Source organism: Elephas maximus, chromosome X, assembly GCF_024166365.1.
Source record: "Elephas maximus indicus isolate mEleMax1 chromosome X, mEleMax1 primary haplotype, whole genome shotgun sequence".
Lineage (NCBI taxonomy): Eukaryota > Metazoa > Chordata > Mammalia > Proboscidea > Elephantidae > Elephas > Elephas maximus.
This window is the reverse complement of record NC_064846.1, coordinates 179,402,816-179,422,552: the sequence shown is the minus strand read 5'-3', so window position 1 is coordinate 179,422,552 and position 19,737 is coordinate 179,402,816. Positions and strand designations below refer to the sequence as shown.

Sequence of the window (19,737 nt, the reverse complement as noted above, 5' to 3'; positions counted from 1 at the left end):
AACCTCCAGGATTCAATTGTGTCTTGAGGCAATCTCCTGAGATATAAAAGAGAGAAGTCAGCAGAGAGACAGGGGACCTCACACCACCAAGAAAACAGTGCCGGGAGCACAGTGTGTCCTTTGGACCCGGGGTCCCTGCACCTGAGAAGCTCCTTGACCAGGGGAAGATTGAGGACAAGGACCTTCCTTCAGAGCCAACAGAGAGAGAAAGCCTTCCCATGGAGCTGACACCCTGAATCCAGACTTAGAGCCTACTTTACTGTGAGAAGATAAACTTCTGTTTGTTAAAGGTATCCACTTGTGGTATTTTCTGTCATAGCAGCGCTAGATGACTAAGAATGGTACTTCTGTTATAGCAGCACCTGGAGACTGGGGCAGAGTGATACTCAGAAAAATATTCTGGGGATGAGAGGACTCAGGGTGCGTCTGTGCAGGAGGGCACCCCTCGCTCCTTCCACTCACAACTTCAATACTAACAATCCTTTTCCCCCTCTAGGACAAGACTTAAATTTAGAAGATGCCCTTAGTGGAGGGGAATGTGAGTATATAGTTTACTTCTTCTATGTCACCAAATCCTTGTCACCAAACTGTTATCATTTTTAAAAGGCTCGTTGTTGTTGTTAGCTGCCGTCGAGCCAACCTTGATTCATGCCGACCCCACGCGCCGCAGAACAAATCGCTGCCCGGTCTTGCACTATCCTCGTGGTTGACTTGGATCAGACTGTTATGGTCCATAGGGTTTTTATCGGCTGATGTTTTGGACATTGATTGCCAGGCCTTTCCTCCTGGTCTTAGTCTAGAAGCCCTGCTGAAACCTGTTCAGCGTCACAGTAACACACAAGCCTCCACCCACAGATGAGTGTTGGCCGCACATGAGGTGCACTGGCCAGGATTTGAACCTAGGTCTCCCGCATGGAAGGCGAGAATTCTACCACTGAACAAGCACTGCCTCAAAAGAGCCTTATTTGTTTTAAATGATATCAAGAATCAGTTTCTACACTGAAAACATGGGGAATCGGTATTTCGTTATTGTCGTGGTTTTATTTTTACTGATGTACGTATTTGAACGTTAAACCTCTAACAAGCTGTGGAATGACAAAGGCAAATATGAGTACCACTGCCAAGGGGAGCTTCATAACCACGTAATGTGTGTACTCACGCCCAGAAGGGGACCCTGCATTGGGGTACCCCCCTGCGGTGCCGTCTTGGAATTCTTAATAAAGTTTGAACAAAGAGCCCCACCTTTTCATTTTTCACTGGGTCCCACAGATTCTACAGCTCGTCCGACTTTTGCTTTAGTTTCTGTTGGAAAGGTTAACATGCTCACTGTCAACCAAAAGGTTGGCAGTTTGAATCTACCCAGAGGTACCTTGGAAGAAAGATCTGGAGATCTACTTCAGAAAAATCACCCCTGAAAACCCTATGGAGCACAGTTCTACTCTGGCCCATACATGGGGCGCCATGAGTCGGCATCGACTCAGTGACAACTGGGTTGATTGTGTCTGCAAGGCGATGGAGATATACTGGCAAGTGGCTATGTGTATGTATATCCCTACCGTGACAAAGCATGAGATCTAACTGAGGTTTTGTTGTTTTGATTTCAAATTGCTCACGATTGTAACGTTCATCTTTCATGAACAGATGACCCCGCACAGCCTAATCCACCCAAACCAAAGCCGGAGCCAAACCCTCGCCAGCCCGGCTCCTCCGGTAAGACCCTCTCCTTCCTCGGGCCCTTTGGGTGTTCCTCGGACTTCTCTGATTTCTGTTTCATCTGAGAGCAGTTCATTTCAGATTAGTATGTTGTTATGGATTGAATTGTGTCCCCTGAAAAATGTGTATCAGCTTGACTAGGCTGTGATTTCCAGCATTGTGTGGTTGTCCTCCATTTTGTGATCTGATGTAATTATCCTGTGTTGTAAATCCTACCTCTATGATGTTAATGAGGCAGGGTTAGAGGCAGTTATGTTAACGAGGCAGGACTCAGTCTACAGGATCAGATTGTGTCTTGCATCAATGTCTTCTGAGATATAAAAGAGAGAGGTGGGCAGGGAGAAAGAAAGACCTCATTGTCATTAAGAAAGAAGAGCAAGGAGCAGAGCGAGTCCTTTAGACCCGGGGTCCCTGTGCTAAGAAGCTGCTAGACCAGGGGAAGATCTATGGCAGGGACCTACCGCCAGAGCCGACAGAGAGAAGCCTTTCTCTGGAGCTGGCACCCTGAATTCAAACTTGTAACCTCCTAGACTGTGAGAGAATAAACTTCTGTTTGTTAAAGCCGTCCACTTGCCGTCTTTCTGTTATAGCAGCTCTAAGTAACTAAAACACACGTGCTTCTTGTTAACTCTTGGTACAAGGTAATTACAAATTTCAAGTCATAGAAAACCTAGTTTTCAAAAGGATATGTTTGGTTTGCATTTGACGTTTAGTTTGCTGCTGGTTTTATTTCCAACATTCTATAGTTGTTGTTCGTGATTGGGTGGTGTACAGTCAATTCCGACTCATAATGACCCCATATGTTACAGAGTAGAACTGCCCCATAGGGTTTCCTAGGGTGTGGTCTTTACCAGAAGCAGATTTCCAGGTCTTTTTTTCCAAGGAACCGCTGGGTGGGTTCGAACAGCCTACCTTTTGGTTAGTAGTTGAGCGCTTAATGGTTGGGCCACCAGGGGCGTCTTTCCATGTTGTAGAATCTTTAAAAGATGGCTTACAGAAATTTAAATATGTAGAATGGATAATGGAGAAAAGTATCAGCTTGTACATACCCTGTCGAGAAGTTAGTAAGTTTTAACCCGCTGCTGGGGACCATTTAAATCAGCTTTTCTGACTCTTTATTCTCAGAGAAAGTCTGAATGGCCCCAGTTTTTTGCATGGAACAGCTGCTGAAACCTCCATTTTTTTTTTCCTTATGTATTTGTTTTCATCTTTTTCCACAGAAAAAATATAACGGTGTTCCATACCCTAATACGATGAAAAAAAATGCTGTTACCATTTTGGTGGTCATTCCTTCCATCATACCGTATGTCGATTTAAATGAAAACATTTATAAGGAAAAAAAAAAAGTCTGTCTTTTGTACATACTGGGAGAGTGGTTGACATATGTGTAAAATTTAGATTTTTCCACGGGGTTCAGACTTCTGATGCGTCCGTTTCTCCCGGTTACTGCTGATATTTATAGTCGTCAACAGGAGGTGCCTGTGATTTCTATTTTCTGTCCCATCTTTTTCAGGTTTTAGTGGCAGAGTTTCAGGTAGAATGAATTTCAGGAGCTTTAAAATAGGACCAGGGTTCACTGTAACTGCGTATTTGAAAGCCTGCTTCCTTCCTGCAGAATTTTTGTTGGGGTCCCGCCCGAGTCCTCTAGCGCCCTGGCAACAGAAACACCGCCAGCGCGTGGCTTCCAAGAACAGAAATCCGTTTTCTCACAGTTCAGGAGGCTAGAAGTTCCGATTCAAGGCATTGGCTCTCGGGGAAGACTCCCTCTCTGTCAGCTCTGGGGGAAGGTCCTTGTCTCTTTCAGTGCCTGGTCCTTGATTCCTGGGTGATCTCCACGTGGCATCTATTTTCCCATCTCTGCTTGCTTCTCTCCGTGCCTACTCTGCCCTTTTATATCTTAAAAGTGATTGGCCTAAGACAGGCTCTGCACGGCTATGGCCTCATAAATGTAACAAGAGAAAAAAAAAAACCCTATTCCCAAATGAGGTTACATCCACCAGTACAGGGGTTACGATTCTGGGACATATTCTGGGGGACACAATTCAATCCATAACAAACCCTGATTTCCAAAAGGGTCATATTTTCAGGTACCAGAGTTAGGACTTCAGCACAACTTTGGAGGGGTGACCAAATTCATTCCACAGCACCCCAGATCTGCTTTTGAGTCCTGTGATGGTTTCCCTTCATCCCATGATATGTAGACCCTCTCGGTACTTTCCACATGAACAGTGATGCTGTGGTTTGTCTCCAAAGGTGGCTTTTCAGATGCTGACCTCACTGATGGGACATTTGGGACGTCCGGCGAAGGTAGGGTGTCTAGCTTCATTCTGTGTCGTTTCCCTCCAGCCACATGGCCCGGCTGCTCTGCAGAACTGCTGCAGGTTCGTCCTTCTTAGTCCTCAGGAAAACCACCACAGCCAAGGGGTGGGGTCTCTGTCTATGCAGGTGCGTTAGGGGTTGGGAAATGCAAAATCTGCCCCCCAGAGGCTGGCCTCAGACCTGTGTTCATTGTTCAGAAGGCCTCCTTCCCTCTCCAGGGTATGGAGGTCGGCGGGATGGATACCCTTCAGAAAACACCACTAGCCTGGGTGAACCCCCGAAACTATTGCCCTGAGATAATCTTTAAACCTGAAAACAGAAGTAGCCCCTCAAGTTTTTTAAAACTGAACAATAGTTTAGCTTCACTAGTAAGGAATGTCTGTCATGGGTATTGTGCTCTTTTAAGGTCTATCTATAGGGGATCGAATTGACAACGGCAACTCAGAAGATGAGATAGGAAGCTTCGGGGGCAGTGAGTTTATGTGAATGGGGGAGGAAGAACTCAGAAAAGGAGGGTGAAAATGGTCCAACAACTTCAAGAATGTCGTCAATGTCATTGAATTGTACGTGTAGAAAGTGTTAGAATACGTTCTGCTGGGTATATTCTCAACAACAACAATATTTAAAAAAAAAAAAACGTTGTCATAAAGTCTATTCCAACTGACTCACCCTGAGCCCACGTGCGTCAGAGTAGATCTGTGCTTCATAGTGTTTTCAATCGCTAACTCTTGAGAAGTAGATGGCCAGACCTTTTTTTCTGAGGCTTCTCTGGGTAGACTGGAGCCTCCAACCTTGGGTGAGCAGCCGAGCGTGTCCACCTTTTGCACCACCGAGGGACTCGCCACGGTTTCCTATTTTAAATACTCACTGAATTTAAGTGTGGAGATATTTCATATTTTAAATACTCATTGAATGAATGTGGAAAGAGAAGGCCAAAGACGGGAGAAGAGAGACCCACCCAAGCGGCCCCAGCTGCAGCGTTACAATAGAGAGCAGGTTTCCTGCCTCTCTCTAGAACTTTGACCACAGGATGGCGGACAGCAGTGTCTTGATGAATATGAACACGTAGCTGGACACAAACTTTTCAGGGTCTCCTCTACCAGGGTTATACGAGAGCTTGAGCTGGGGGTAGCTCTCTTGAGGTGGAAAGAGATTGTCACCCGCCTTGGTTTGGGGCTTCAGTCTTGATCCCACTGCTTCCTGGTAGGGTTATTTACATTCTAAACTTAGTTCTTCTCCACCTTCCCCTGGACAGAGGACAACAGTACCTTCCTAGATGGCGCCCAGCTACCACCAGTAACCGCCCTAACAGGGCACATAACAGAGAGTCCCTGAAGGAGCAGGAGAAAAGTAGGGTGCGGAACTCAAATTCACGTAAAAAGACCAGACTTCATGGTCTGACTGAGACTGGAGGGACCCCCGAAGCCATGGCCCCCAGACGTTCTGTTAGCCCAAAACTAAAACCGTTCCTGAAGCTAACTCTTCAGACAAAGATTAGACTGGACTGTAAGACAGAAAATGATACAGGTGCGGAGTGAGCGTCTTGGCTCAAGTAGACACATGAGACTAAGTGGGCAGCTCCTGTCTGGAGGAGAGATGAGAAGGCAGAGGGGGGCAGGAGCTGGCTGAACGGACAGGGGAAATCCAGGGTGGAAAGGAGTGTGTTGTCACATTATAGGGATTGCAACTAGTGTCACATAACAATATGTGTATAAATTTTTGTATGAGAAATTAACTTGAGCTGTAACCTTTCACTTAAAGCACGAAAAAAAAAAAAGAGCTGATTAGGCATAGATTCAAGGAAGCACAGATGGGGGGAGATAGATATCTCACCATGTGGAGATGGCTGAGGAACTGAGGGACAGGAGCTGAAGACAGACAAGGACCTTCCCCCAGAGTCGATGAAGAGTGAGAGCCTTCCCCTAGAGCTGGTATCCTAAATCTGGACTTTTAGCCTTCTAAACTGTGAGGAAATAAATGTCTGCTCCTTGAAAAAAAAAAAAAAAGAATGGTACCTTCCTGCAGGTATAATGACGTGTGCATCTCACTAACTCCTGTGATGCCCGTGCCCCAGGTACAAACTGGGCCTTCTTCACTGGTCCTGGGAAATACTTGATTTCCTGCTCCATCACTGAGCCCTGGCTGTCGTTTTCTTCTTCTTCAAGAACTGCGCATGAACGGTGAATACCAATAAAACGGGGTAAAGGTTTTTCACATTGTCACCTGCTGCGTTCCTCTCCCAAAGGTGACTTCCCAGAGAGGTGCAAAGACTTCACTCGCACATGGCTTTCCCGTCTTCCCCCTTAGGCCGAGTCTTCCCCTTCATGTTAAAATTCATTTAACAATCCTGCATCATTAGGCATTTAGGTTATCCCATTAGTTGTTCTTATAAAATAATACTCCTGCACTGTGGACTCCCTGGGTGATGCAAAGAGTTAAGCGCTTGATGAGTAACTGAAAGGTTGGAGGTTCAAGTCCACTCAGAGGCACCACGGAGAAAGTCCAGGTGATGTACTTCCACAAAATCAGCCACTGGAAACTTTATGGAGCAAAGTTCTACCCTGACGTACAATGGGGTCACCGTGGGCGGGAGTCAACGTGATGGCAACTGGTTTACTTTTTTGCGTATCCTTATTCTTTGATATTGGGTACCATCTACGTCTGGTATGAGTTCGTCTTTACCAAACGCCTTGCCAGCGCATTGTTGACAAGCCTTCGTCCTGTCTTGCAGGTGGAGGGGGGAGCCACAGAGATGACGGGAACCAGCAGGGTGCGTATACGCGGTTCTGATGCCTTTCTTTGGATCTCCTGTTCATGCTGAGAAAAGTGGCTTAAATTGTTCAAGACGTAACCTTTAGAGTTTTCGCCATCATCGTAGAGATGCCAACGGGAAGGATGATTACTCACTGTGGGGCATTCCTTGGCTTCTGGGCAATCGTCACATGGCTTCTGTCGTCCTCTTGTGTACTTCTCTCAGTCTGTTCTGCTCCTTATATAACTCAGAGGTTTTTAGGTTTAGGACCCACCCTGCACTGGTATGACCTCAACTGATTGATTATACATTCCATTATGCTAGATGACATTATGGAAGGTGATTACATTATATTAGGGAAGGTGATTACATTATATTACATTACAATATGGAATGTCATTACATTATGCTAGGCTACATTATGGAAGGTAATTGCATTATATTAGGGAAGGTCTATATTATATTACATTGCATTATGGAAGATCATTACATTACATTACTTTATGGAGGGGCATTGGGTCACATTATGTTATAGAAGGTTATTACATTACATTATGGAAGATGACTACATTACATTATGAAAGGTCATTACATTGCATTACATTATGGAAGAGCATTACATTATGGAAGGTCATTACATTACATTATGGAAGATCATTAGGTTATATTATATTATGGAAGATGATTACATTACATTGTGGAAAGTCATTGCCTTGCATTACATCATGGAAGAGCATTACATTACATTATGGAAGATCATTACATTACATTGTGTTACATTAAATTACATCCACAGGTATAGGAGTTACAATTCCAGCACGTTTTGGGAAGGACACAGTACAGCCCATGACCCTTGGTTATTTCGTGTGTCTCTCACGACCAAGATTCTCCACCAGGTGCCCGTCCTGGCATATTCTCCCCACCAGTGCTCCCAATCATGATGCCTTGCGCTTCCTTCCACAGGTGACTCCCCTGGGGTCATCCCTGGGATCATAGGGACCATAGTGGTTGCTGTGGCCGGGGCTGTTTCCAGCTTCATTGCTTACCAGAAAAAGAAGTTGTGCTTCAAAGAAAATGGTAAGGTGTCCAAGTTACTAACCACTCCAGTTCTTGGGTTTTGCATCTGTGCTATTGTGGTTATTGTTGCTGCCGTTGTTTGCTGCTTTTGAGCCAGCCCTGACTCGTGGGTCCCTATGCTCAGTGAACCGAAACGGTGCCTAGTCCTGTGGTCTCCTTATGATTGCTTGCAGATCAGACGGTTGTGATCCATAGAGTTTCCATTGGCTCATTTTCAGAAGTTGCCCACCTGGCCGTTCTTCCTAGTCTTATTCCAGAAACTCCACTGAAACCTGCCCACCATGGGTGACACTGCTCGCGTGTGTGTGTGTGTGTGTGTGTATTGTTCATAGCCGCCGCTGAGTCCACCCCGACTCATGGCGACCCCACGCACGACAGAATGAAACACGGCCCTGTTCCCAGGGTCCCTTGTGGATTGGAGTATTATAATCCACAGCATTTTCACTGAGTTTCAGAGGTCGATTGCCAGGCCTCTCTTCCTAGTCTACCTGGGTCTGAAAGCTCTGCTGAAACCTGTTCAGCTTCACAGCCACACGAAAGCCTCCACTGACAGGTGGGCGGTGGCTCCGCGTGAAGTACACTGGCCGGGAATTGAACCCAGGTCTCCCGCATGGAAGGTGAGGATTCCACCCCAGAACCCCACAGCCTTGTTTGCGTTTACAAAGCGGTGGGATCACGATACATTCGCTGTAGGTTTTCTGCGGCTCCGTGAAGGCGTGAGGCTGCAGATTGAGTCCTATTTCCCACCTGGGACCTGGCGTCTTCCACCTGGCAGGCACTCGGGACGCAGTGTTTACTTGGTGGATTGGGAGCAAGGGTTGAGTGGTTCCCAAATGGAGAGGTGAGCAAATTCCAGGAGGTGCCTCCGGAAAACCTAAGATCGGAATGAGGAGAAAAGAAGAAAAAGCGAAACACACCTTTTTCTTGTGCTTCCCCTAGAAATAGCTGAGAAATTAAATTCTTAGAGAATCAGTGGAAGTCCATTTGTTTCTCCTTATTGATCGATTGCTTGATTGTGGTAATATGTAGGGATGTATATATAGAAGGAGCCCTGGTGGCACAGTGGGTGAAGCACCCAGCTGCTAACCGAAAGGTCGGAGCTTTGAACCCACCAGCCGCTTCTCGGGAGAAATATGTGGCGGTTGGCTTCTGTAAAGATTACAGCCTTGGAAACCCAATGGGGCAGTTCTACTCTGTCCTGTAAGGTCACTATGAGTTGGAATCATCTTGATGGTAGTGGGTTTTTGAGAGAAATCTATATATATATATGTGTATATATATGTGTGTATGTTGTTGTTAGGTTCCGACTCATAGCAGCCCTATGTACAACAGGACAAAACACTGCCCAGTCCTGTGCCATCCTCACAATCGTTGCTATGTTCGAGCCCATTGTTGCAGCCACTGTGTCAATCCACCTCATCAAGGGTATTCCTCATTTTCATAGAGAATTGGTGGAAGTAAATTTGTTTCTCCTTTTTTATTTATCATGTCAAGTGTATATATACATATAAAGGTGCCCTGGTGGTACAGTGTGTTAAGTGCTCACTGCTAACTGAAAGATCAGAGGTACGAACCTGCCACCTGCTCCTGGGGAGAAAGATGTGGCAGTCTGCTTCCATAAACATTATAACCTTGGAAACCCTATTGAGCAGCTCTCTGTCCTATATGGTCCCTGTGAGTTGGAATCTACTTGATGGCAATGAGTTTATTTGTGTGTGTATATATGTATGTGTATATATATATATATATATATACATATGTATGTATGTATGTTGTTGTTAGATGCCGTTGAGTCCGTTCCAACTCATAGTGACCCCATGCACAACAGAACGAAACACTGCCTGGTCCTGCACCATCCTCACGATGGTCGTTATGCTTGAGCGCATTGTTGCAGCCACTGTGTCAATCCGTCTCATTGAGGGTCTTCCTCTTTCTTGCTGACCCTGTACTTTACCAAGCATGATGTCCTTCTCCGGGGACTGTGATATACATATAAAAAGGATTTGCCATTTCGGCACTTTTTCCGTGTGCACTTCAGTGACATTGATCACATTCATTTTGTCATGCCACCGTCACGCTATCCGTTTCCATCATTTTCCGTCACATTTTACAGAACCTCAGTGCCCTCTAAGCAGTGAGTCCCTCTTCCCCCTCCCTCCTGCCTCTGTCACCGTTTTTCCTTTTACATTATAGTTTTTGTTCTCTTCCTGAAGCTTCTACAGGTAGAGTCTGATACTGGACAGGTGTAGGAGCTGCCCAAAAGGGAGGCTGCATGCTATTTTATTTGAGTTGCTCCTGGTCCTTTGAAAATCCCAGACAGCGATGAAGGCTTTGCTTTAAACAAACAAGTCTCAGATCTGTTACTTGTTGGAAATCTTTGGATGAACCCAAATTGTATCCTGCGGTTGCAAAACAGTTCAGTTACCTTGTGACTGGGACTTAGGCCATTCTGTAGTCTGCTGAGCAGATAACCTGAGAAGCTGGACTGTATGAAGAAGAACACAGCGTCAGGATTGGGGGAAGACTCATTAACAACCTGCGATACACAGATGGCACAACCTTGCTTGCTGAAAGTGAAGAGGACCTGAAGCACTTACTAATGAAGATCAAAGATCACAGCCTTCAGTATGGATGACACCTCAACATAAAGAAAACAAAAATCCTCACAACTGGACCAATGAGCAACATCATGAGAAACGGAGAAAAGACTGAAATTGTCAAGGATTTCATTTTACTTGGATCCACAATCAATGCCCATGGAAGCAGCAGTCAAGAAATCAAAAGATGCATTGCATTGGGCAAATCTGCTGCAAAGGACCTCTTTAAAGTGTTGAAAAGCAAAGATGTTACTTTGAAGACTAAGGTGCACCTGACCCAAGCCATGGTATTTCTGATTGCCTCATATGCATGGGAAAGCTGGACAATGAGTAAGGAAGACTGAAGAAGAATTGATGCCTTTGAATTATGGTGTTGGCAAAGAATATTGAATATACAATGGACTGCCAAAAGAACAAACAGGTCTATCTTGGAAGAAGTGGTGGCTAAGAGCTCAGGCTGCTAACTAAAGGTCGGCAGTTCGAATCCACCAGCTGCTACTTGGAAACCCTATGGGGCAGTTCCACACCGTCCTATAGGGTCTCTATGAGTCAGAATTGACTTGAAGGCAACGGGTTTAGTTTTTTCCTTATGGACTGCCAGAAGAAGAAACAAATCTGTCTTGGAAGAAGGACAACCAGAATGCTCCTTGGAAGTGAGGATGGTGAGACTTTGTCTCATGTACTTTGGACAAGTTCTCAGTAGGGACCAGTCCCTGGAGAAGGACATCGTGCTTGGTAAAGTAGGTCAGCAAAAAAGAGGAAGACCCTCAATGAAATGGAATCATACAGGAGTTTCAACGATGGGTTCAGCACAGCAACGACTGAGGATGGTGTAGGAAAAAAAAAAAAGGACCAGGCAGCATTTCACTCCGTTGTTCATAGGGTAGCTGTGAGTTGGAACCGACTGGATGGCACCTAACAACCGCAACAGCATTTTGTAATCAGAGAGTCTCTGGTTGCTACGAACAACTAACCCTCTCAGCTGCTACCAAAAAGTAGGCGATCTGTGTCCAAAACATCAGCCACTGAGAACCCTGTGGAGCCCAGCTCCGCTCTGGCACCCATGGGGTTGCTAAGAGTCACCGTTCACTCCATAGCAAACTGGATTATTCTGTAGTCAAATCCTGAAACACAGGACCTGGGGGGAGGAACCAAGAATCTTAACAGGCTTGGCTTCCAAGTGTGGAAATTGGATCGGGAAAAGAAAAACCCAAGTGTCCCCCACCCCTGGGTCTTCATCTTTGGGGAATGAAGCATTTTGTCCATTGCGGGGAGGGTAGATCATGAAGAAAGAAGGCTCCCTCTGGGTAGAAATCATTGCCTTGCAATTTTTAAAGATAAGAGCATTCTTCTAGAAGAATTGGCTCAGGGCAGTTGGAATTAAATTTGTATAGCAGAGAAAAACGACCAAACCAATTCACCTGCCATCGAGTTGACTCCGGCTTACGGCGACCCCGTGTGTCAGAGTAGGACTGTGCTCCATAGAGTTTTCAGTGGCTCGTTTTTCAGAAGTACATTGCCAGGCCTTTCTTCTGACGCACCTCTGGGTAGACTTGAACCTCCAACTTTTCAGTTAGCAGCTGAGAGCATTCATGGTTTGCACTGCCCAGAGACTCGTATACACACTATCGAGAGGCTGTGTTCATTTTCGTGGAATATTTTCTGCAGTTTTTCATTCTTCTTAGACTAAATTAACATATAGTGCGATTTTTTTTTTTTAAGTCTTGGTTTGCTTTTTAGTTTTCAAGAGGTCAGTGATCAATGCAGAGAGCAAAACAAAAGAAGAAATAAGCAAGGTATAAGGAGGGAAGAAGGTTGGTGATTGTAACTTGAGGAATTAGGGCTTTTGTGTCCAGCACTAAAATTCAGCTCAGCCTTCACACTGAAATTAGCCATAACTCTCCTATAAACACTGTTGGCGTAGTGGTTAAGTGCTAGGGCTGCTAACCAAAGGGTCAGCAGTTTGAATCCACCAGGCGCTCCTTGGAAACTCTATGGGGAAGTTCTCCTCTGTACTATGAGTCGGAATCGACGGCACTGGGTTTTTTGGGTTCTCCTATAAAAAGCCGAGAACCAAATTCAGACATAGGAAGTATCCTTCTGACTACTCCGAAGCACAGTTTGGTTTTTATATTGGTGTTGTAAGATAAATGTAATGCTTGACTCCGTTACATCTCTTTATGAACAGAGATAAAATTGTAATGTTAATTCAAGTTATTAGACACATTCCAAAAAATACCAAAGCAATTACAATTGAATTGATGCTGACTCATGGTGACCCCAGGTGTGTCAGAGCACAACTGTGCTCCATGGGATTTGAACGGTTGGCTTTTCAGAAGTATATCTCCAGGTCTCTCTTCTGAGGCGCCTCTGGGTGGACTCGAACTGCCCACCTTTCATTTTGAGGGCCAGCCAGTTCACTGTTTGCACCACCTGGGACTCCTATTTGGCACATTAAGATGAGCCTTTTAGATAATCCCAAACTGGATTCTGAACTTTCACAGGCGAGTTTCATAGGAGAGTTCGTAGGCAATCTGTCCCTTATTTCTAAAGATTTGAACTTGTAGTTCTGTGAGTGTAGCGACCCCACGAAGAACAGAAGGAAACGTTGCCCAGTCGGCTGCAGCTTTGCAATCACTGCTCTGTTTGAGCCCCTGGGTCTTACTTGAGCGGTACGTTGGCGTGTTGAGGCTGTTTGCTGGGCCGGGCTCTGGGCTTTGTCTGCATGTCCGGGCTTTTGCTTCAAGTAACCTGTGCAGGCGCTGACCACGTGGAGCCCGGCCTTTGTCTGTTACCACTTGGTGCTGATGACACTGTCTTTGTTGTGCTGATGGGTTCTTGTTTACAGGGTCTCAGGGCTGATGGCAGATTTCCTGTGCTTTAATGGAATGAGCCTCTGGCTAGCCCACTTCCCTCTCCCCTCCTTCCTCCCTCCCTCCTTTCTTCTTTCCTTCCTCCATCCCTGCCTTCTTCCTTCTTTCCTTCCTCCGTCCCTCCTTCTTTCCTCTCTCCCTTCCTTCTTTCTCCTTCCTCCCTCTGTTCTTTCTCTTTTGTTCTTTATCTCTTTATATACTTCTCTATTTCTTTATCTCAATTTCTCCTTGTCTATTTATCTCTCTTCCTCTGTCTGTCTCCCTCCCTCTCTCTGTCCCTCCCTCCCTTTCCCTCCCTCACTCCGTCCCTCCCTTCTCTTTCTCTTGTTTTTCCCCCTTCTCTCTTCCTCCTTCCCTCTCTCCCTCCCTTCCTTTCTCTGTTTTGGTTTCCACTCAGAACTTCCGGTTCTTGCTTCATGTTTACCTGGGTCTCTAAGCCTTAATCCCTTGACTTCTGAGCCCAAGGAATGGCCTTCTAACAGCTGATGCTTCCTGGAGCCTCAGCCCCACCTGGAGCCAACCAACCCAAAGCTCACTTTCTTCTTTCCAACCTTCCATTGCAGATGAGTCGAAGACCTAGGCACAAGGAGGAAACCCTGCCCAGGAGGCAAGACCAACCTGGCCTGATAAATGTTTATCTCCAAGACTCAGAGTCCTTACCCTTAAAGCAGACTTTGCAATTATTACTCTCCTCTCTTGTTCTAGAAAACCAGTGTAGCGGTATGATTCTCAGCAAATTTCATACTTTGAATTCTGTGTGTTACCTGCCTTCTTAATGCAAAGAAGTTTGTTATATTACATTATGGAAATTGATTACATTACATTATGAAGGGCGATTACATTATGAAAGATGATTACATTATATTGTATTACATTACAGAAGGCAATTACATTATATTACATTACATTATGCAGTGTCATTACATTACATAGGGAAGAACATTACATTACATTATGGAAGGTCATTACATCACATCACATCACATTATGGAACGTGATTATATTACATGACATTACATTGTGGAAGGCCATTACATCACATCACATTATGGAAAGTGATTACATTAAATGACATTACATTATGGAGGGTGATTACATCGCATTACATTACATTATGGAAGGTGATTAGATCAGATTATATTATAGAAGTTCATTAGGTTACATTATGGGAGGTGATTACATTGCATTACATTATAGAAGTCCATTAGGTTACATTATGGGAGGTGATTTGATTGCATTACATTATAGAAGTTCATTATGTCACATTATGGGAAGTGATTACATTGCATTACGTTATAGAAGTCCATTAGGTTACATTATTGGAGGTGATTATGTTGCGTTACATTATAGAAGTTCATTATGTTACATTATGGGAAGTGATTACATTGCATTACATTATAGAAGTCCATTAGGTTACATTATGGAAGGTCATTACATTGCGTTACATTATAGAAGTTCATTATGTTACATTATGGGAAGTGATTACATTGCATTACATTATAGAAGTCCATTAGGTTACATTATGGGAGATCATTACATTGCATTACATTATAGAAGTCCATTAGGTTACATTATGGGAGGTGATTACATTGCATTACATTATGTTACATTATGGGAGGTGATTACATTGCATTATATTATGTTACATTATGGGAGGTGATTACATTGCATTACATTATGTTACATTATGGGAGGTGATTACATTGCATTACGTTATGTTACATTATGAGAGGTGATTACATTGCATATATATTATATTCATGCACAAGTAGCTTCAGAAAGGGAAGATAAATGCACTTTTTAAAAAACTTAAATACAACAGGAAGAAATGGAGCGGCTAGCTTCCATGTATTGTTTAGGCTCGTCACCCCCAGTTCCATTCCTCCCAATGCATCGGTCAGCAGGGCAGGGAACGGGCGCCAACTTTATTGCCACAGACCGGGCAAAGCTGGTGAAGGCTTCCCAGTTGTGTTTTGGTCTCGTGGTACTTTATGATTTCAAATGGGCTTTTTTTCGTAAACATAGTCAGGATCTGTATCGTCTTCCTCAGCCCAGTTAGAATGGCTTTGCCTCTGAACCTTGCACAGTGCCTATTAGGAAGGAATTCTTGTCCTATGAAGTGAACGCAAGGTTAGAATTTGCCTGTGTTGACAGCTGACCGCCTCCTCTGCCTGCAGAAAAAAATACCCTCTGCGGTCACCTCCTTGGTTATTTTCACAAATATCTTTGAACTCTCCTCGTCAGCGGTTCGTTTTTATCTTAGAACCTTGGACTCGTTAGCATTTAACCATCATTTCGTGGTTGGAAGAAGGGGTTACGTCACTGCATCATTTCATCCAAATTAATTACAAGTTGCAGTGACACAGACTGTACACACGTGTCCACGGAGGTATTTTAACCTCTGAAGTGGGACAACTTCACACATACTAAAGTTTCATCAATGGAAAATGAATTGTTGTGTATTCAATGGTTTCTCTCCTGTTTGAAATGCGTAGCTTATGTTTTCATTAGCCACAGTACAGCCAAGAAATAAATGTTTTATCTGTCAATCTCTCACGCCTTTTGGATTTATTTTCCAGTTCTTTAAGCCCTGGTTTTTATCGAGGGGTATAAACGTGGCCTGCAAACTTGTTGGAGAGATGTCTCAACAGTTGCTTGTACCTGGAGAGGGGTGGGCAGACAGGGTGGCAGGGTAGAGGGCAGACATTCTCCCTTTTGTAAGATAGCTATTAGTACTGTTTGGATTTTCTTCAAATTTGACTTTCTTAAATTTCGGTTTCAACGGGGTTCCTACCCTGTCACTGCTCAGGTCTGGGAAATTAAAGGAACAACACAGTATGTCCTGTGCTGCCCACAGGAGGAGACGCTATATGGAGTATTTCAGCAGTGAGGGTTTCTGTGTTTGTCTTCAGCGGCTGCTGTGGGTTGAACTTCCCCTGATGACCAGGGCAGTTTGGGGCAGTCTGTGTCTACACGCTGTCACTCAGCTTGCACCTGAGGGAGGTGGGTAGGACGGCTAGAGGGCCGAACTCCCCCCGGAGAATAGCAATCAGGTGGTAGCGGAAAATGTCCGCTTGTCCCAGACGCCGAAACATACTACCCTGCGAAGATTCTCTTTATTGACTTTTGAGGAGGACTGGGCACAGTTACAAGTAAGGTTTTTTCATAGAGAAAACCAAAAAATCCAAACCCATTGCGCTCAGGGTGATTCTGGGTTCCTGGTTGGCACAAATTTTATATGCATATAGAGCTTAGCTGCTAACGAAAAGGTCGACAGTTCGAATCCACCAGCCGCTCCTTGGAAACCTTATGGGGGACAGTTCTACTGTGTCCTGTAGGGCTGCTATGAGTCCCCATCGACGTGACAGCAACTGGTTTGGTTTTATCTGATCAATACAGTTCCCCAGGTGGCGCAAGCAGTTTGCGATCAGCTGCTAACCTAACAGATGGTGATTTGAGCCTACGTGGTGGTGCTGCGGAAGGAAGGCCTGGCAACCTGGCTTCATAAAGATTACAGCCAAGGAAACCCTATGGGGACAGTTGTACTCCGTGACGTGGGGGTCACCATTTTCATAGATACATGTCCATGTTTGAATGTAGGGGGTTTCCTTGTGCTTGTACTTCGGTTTTCAGGGGGAAGAAAGCTACTGTGTATGTAGTGAAAAACAAAATTGCTTGGGTTCCACTAATTAATACCATTTATTCCCGCACCGTGTATGGAAAAATACAGCCAAGTAGTCATACACAGCAGCAGAATGGTTGGCTGCTAAACACGGATGAAAAGAACCTCTTTGGTCTTAGGGTTTAGACTTATGCTGTCTTTTCCTGAAATTCTTGGGTGGTGCAAGCAATTAACATGCCTGGCTGCTAACTGAAAGCTCTGAGGTTCGAGTCCACCCAGAGGCACCTCAGAAGAAAGGCCTGGAGATGTACATCGAAAAATACCAGGCATTGAAAACCCTGTGGAGCACAGTTCTACTCTAACACACAGTTCTATTCTAACACACAAGATGGTTTTTGTCTCTTCAAAGAAACATAAGATGACTTACATGTATTTCGCAGGCACGTGTTCTCTGTTGCATTCAGATATGGGTGTTTTCTTCTTGTTTTCAGGGGAACAAGGTGACGTGAACATGGAGAACATTCAAGACAAGGCAGAGCCACGTGGTAAGGAAGGACACAGGAGGCCAGCTAAGCTCCACAGGGCTGGGGTGTTATTTCCACCAATGGGACTGAGGTCCCGCTGTCCTGTCCACTTGCTCAACTCTGTTTAATTATCTGAAATGTGTTTATGCCTCATTGTTTTCAACGGAATGCATTCAGGAGACCACGTATACAATATCTGGGGCTTTAAGGTTCAGAGACAAACTGCCGTGTTTTACACAAATAACGCACACCTTCTACGTTTGTTTGTCAGTTGCTCCTTCCCTCCACGAGGTATTTTTGCAAGCCGCTATGCCAGTTTTTTTACATGTTGCTGTGAAAAAAAATTAGCATAGCACGCTTATGAAAATACCTCTGGGGGGAAAGAGTGGTCGACAAACAAATATGCGGTATTTGCGTAAAACAAATATGCGCTATTTGAGTAAAAGTACAGTAATTGTGTTGTTAGCTGCTTATGAGTGGCCGGGACTCACTGCGGCCCCACCCGCCACAGAACCAAAGGCTGCCCAGTTCTGTGCCGTCTTCACGATTGGTTACCAATTGTGATCCGTAGGGTTTTCACTGGCTCACTTTCTAAAGTAGATCACCTGACCTTTCTTCAGTTAATATGAAAGGCTGGAGGTTTGAGTCCACATAGAGGCGGCACGGAACAAAGTCCTGGCAATCTGCCTCCGAAAAATCACCCATTGAAGACCCCACGGAGCACAGTTCTACTCTGACACACACGGGGTCGCCAGGCATCTTGACAGCAGCTATTTTTCTAATACACAGGTGACGTGAAATTTACTGTTTTAGCTGTTTTTCAGTGCACAATTCAGTGGGGTTAATTACATTCATCGTGTTGTACAGCTCTCATCTCTGTAGAACCAAAACTTTTCCATTGCACCGAGCAGAAACTTGCACTCCTTAAGCAATGATCCTTCTGTCTTCCCAACACTTTGTTGTTGTCACTGTTAGTTGCCGTCAAGTTGGACTCATAGAGACCCCATGGGTGCAGAGTAGAAGTGTGCTCCGTTGAGTTTTCAAGGCTATCACCTTTCAGAAGGTGATGGCCAGGACTTTCTTCCAAGGCGCCTCCGGGTGGTTTCGAACCTCCACCCTTTCAGCTAGTAGTCAAGCGATTCACCATTCGCACCATCCGAGGAATCGTCCCAACCCCTTGGCAACCACCCATCTTACTTGGGAGTTTAGAATGCATTTATCTATTCTAGATATGTCACTGAAATCATGCAGTATTTGTCCTGAGGGATTTAAAGACTTTTAAAACTCCCTTTTCTTGTCTATTTAAATTCTGTTTTTTTTCTCTTTGACCCGGCAGTTCAACACAGTCTTCTAGACAAAGTCTAGAGAGTCCCGGCAGCAAAAAACAACCCAGGTGTTCACCGCCGGGTCAGAAGACGGACTTCTGCTGTTCCCCAAGTATACCACCTCCTGACGGGCAGAGACAAGCTGGGAGGAGCCCCATCCTGTCCCCCCCGCTTTGCTCACATTGGGGTTTTTTTGTTTGTTTGTTTTAATCCTAAGACGTGCTTTGCCTGCTGCCCTGCTGGGTCAATGATGTTTACTAACGAGGAATTTTCTATCTAAAAGGAACTTGGGCTCTTTCTCCAAAGCCCTCGGGTGTTTCCCGTGGGATGTGAAAAGCAGACCATTATAAAGTCCCAGTCATTCAAATACCACCCTGACTCAGGGACTCCCGACCCTGTACTCCTGTATAAATTGCCTGTAAATTGAACGCATCTGAAATTTACATGCCATTGGTTTTTGTTTTTGTTTTTGTTTTTAAGTGAGGCGAGTCCTCCATTTGTTACCGCCATAGTTGTTTTCTTGGTTAAGAGTTTTGATACATACCAGACTAATAAAAAAGAATAAGTAGAAACCAAGTATCGTTTACGTGAGTGTTTTGCTTTCTGATGACTTCCGAAAGAAGGCTGTAGAAATTAACAGGCAGATTCCCTGCTCCCTTCCTGGAGGCTTAAAGATGGAGCTCCAAGCTAAGTTGTCCTTTCTCTTTTTCTTTTGGCTGTCTTACCACATCAGGGACAGATACTCCTGGCATGCAGACACTCCCCTACACCCAGATACATTGTGCATGCACATACTCCCAGAACCTACATATTCAGCTGTATCCAGATACTCCTCTACATCAAGATACCTGCATCCAGATACCCGCCTGTGCCCAGGTAGTCCTCTATATCCAAATACTCCCATGCACGCAGATACTCCCTGCACTGAGACACTC

At 44.9% G+C, this 19,737-nt stretch overlaps 1 protein-coding gene across 2 annotated transcripts in view; it reads left to right on the top strand.

The window, feature by feature from the left end:
* The window catches only part of CD99 (CD99 molecule (Xg blood group)), a 40,708-nt gene extending 21,330 nt beyond the window's left edge, over window positions 1-19,378 (top strand). The window contains exons 4-10 of one of the 2 annotated variants that reach the window (XM_049873464.1): window positions 497-538; window positions 1,642-1,710; window positions 3,967-4,020; window positions 6,764-6,802; window positions 7,748-7,861; window positions 17,445-17,498; window positions 18,814-19,378. In XM_049873464.1, coding sequence (XP_049729421.1) covers window positions 497-538; window positions 1,642-1,710; window positions 3,967-4,020; window positions 6,764-6,802; window positions 7,748-7,861; window positions 17,445-17,498; window positions 18,814-18,842 — 401 coding nt within the window. In that variant the 3' untranslated portion in view covers window positions 18,843-19,378. Of the gene's footprint in view, window positions 1-496; window positions 539-1,641; window positions 1,711-3,966; window positions 4,021-6,763; window positions 6,803-7,747; window positions 7,862-13,894; window positions 15,888-17,444; window positions 17,499-18,813 lie in introns of those variants that run through there. The other variant, XM_049873465.1, reaches the window with a different exon arrangement.
* The last annotated feature ends 359 nt before the right edge of the window (window positions 19,379-19,737 follow it).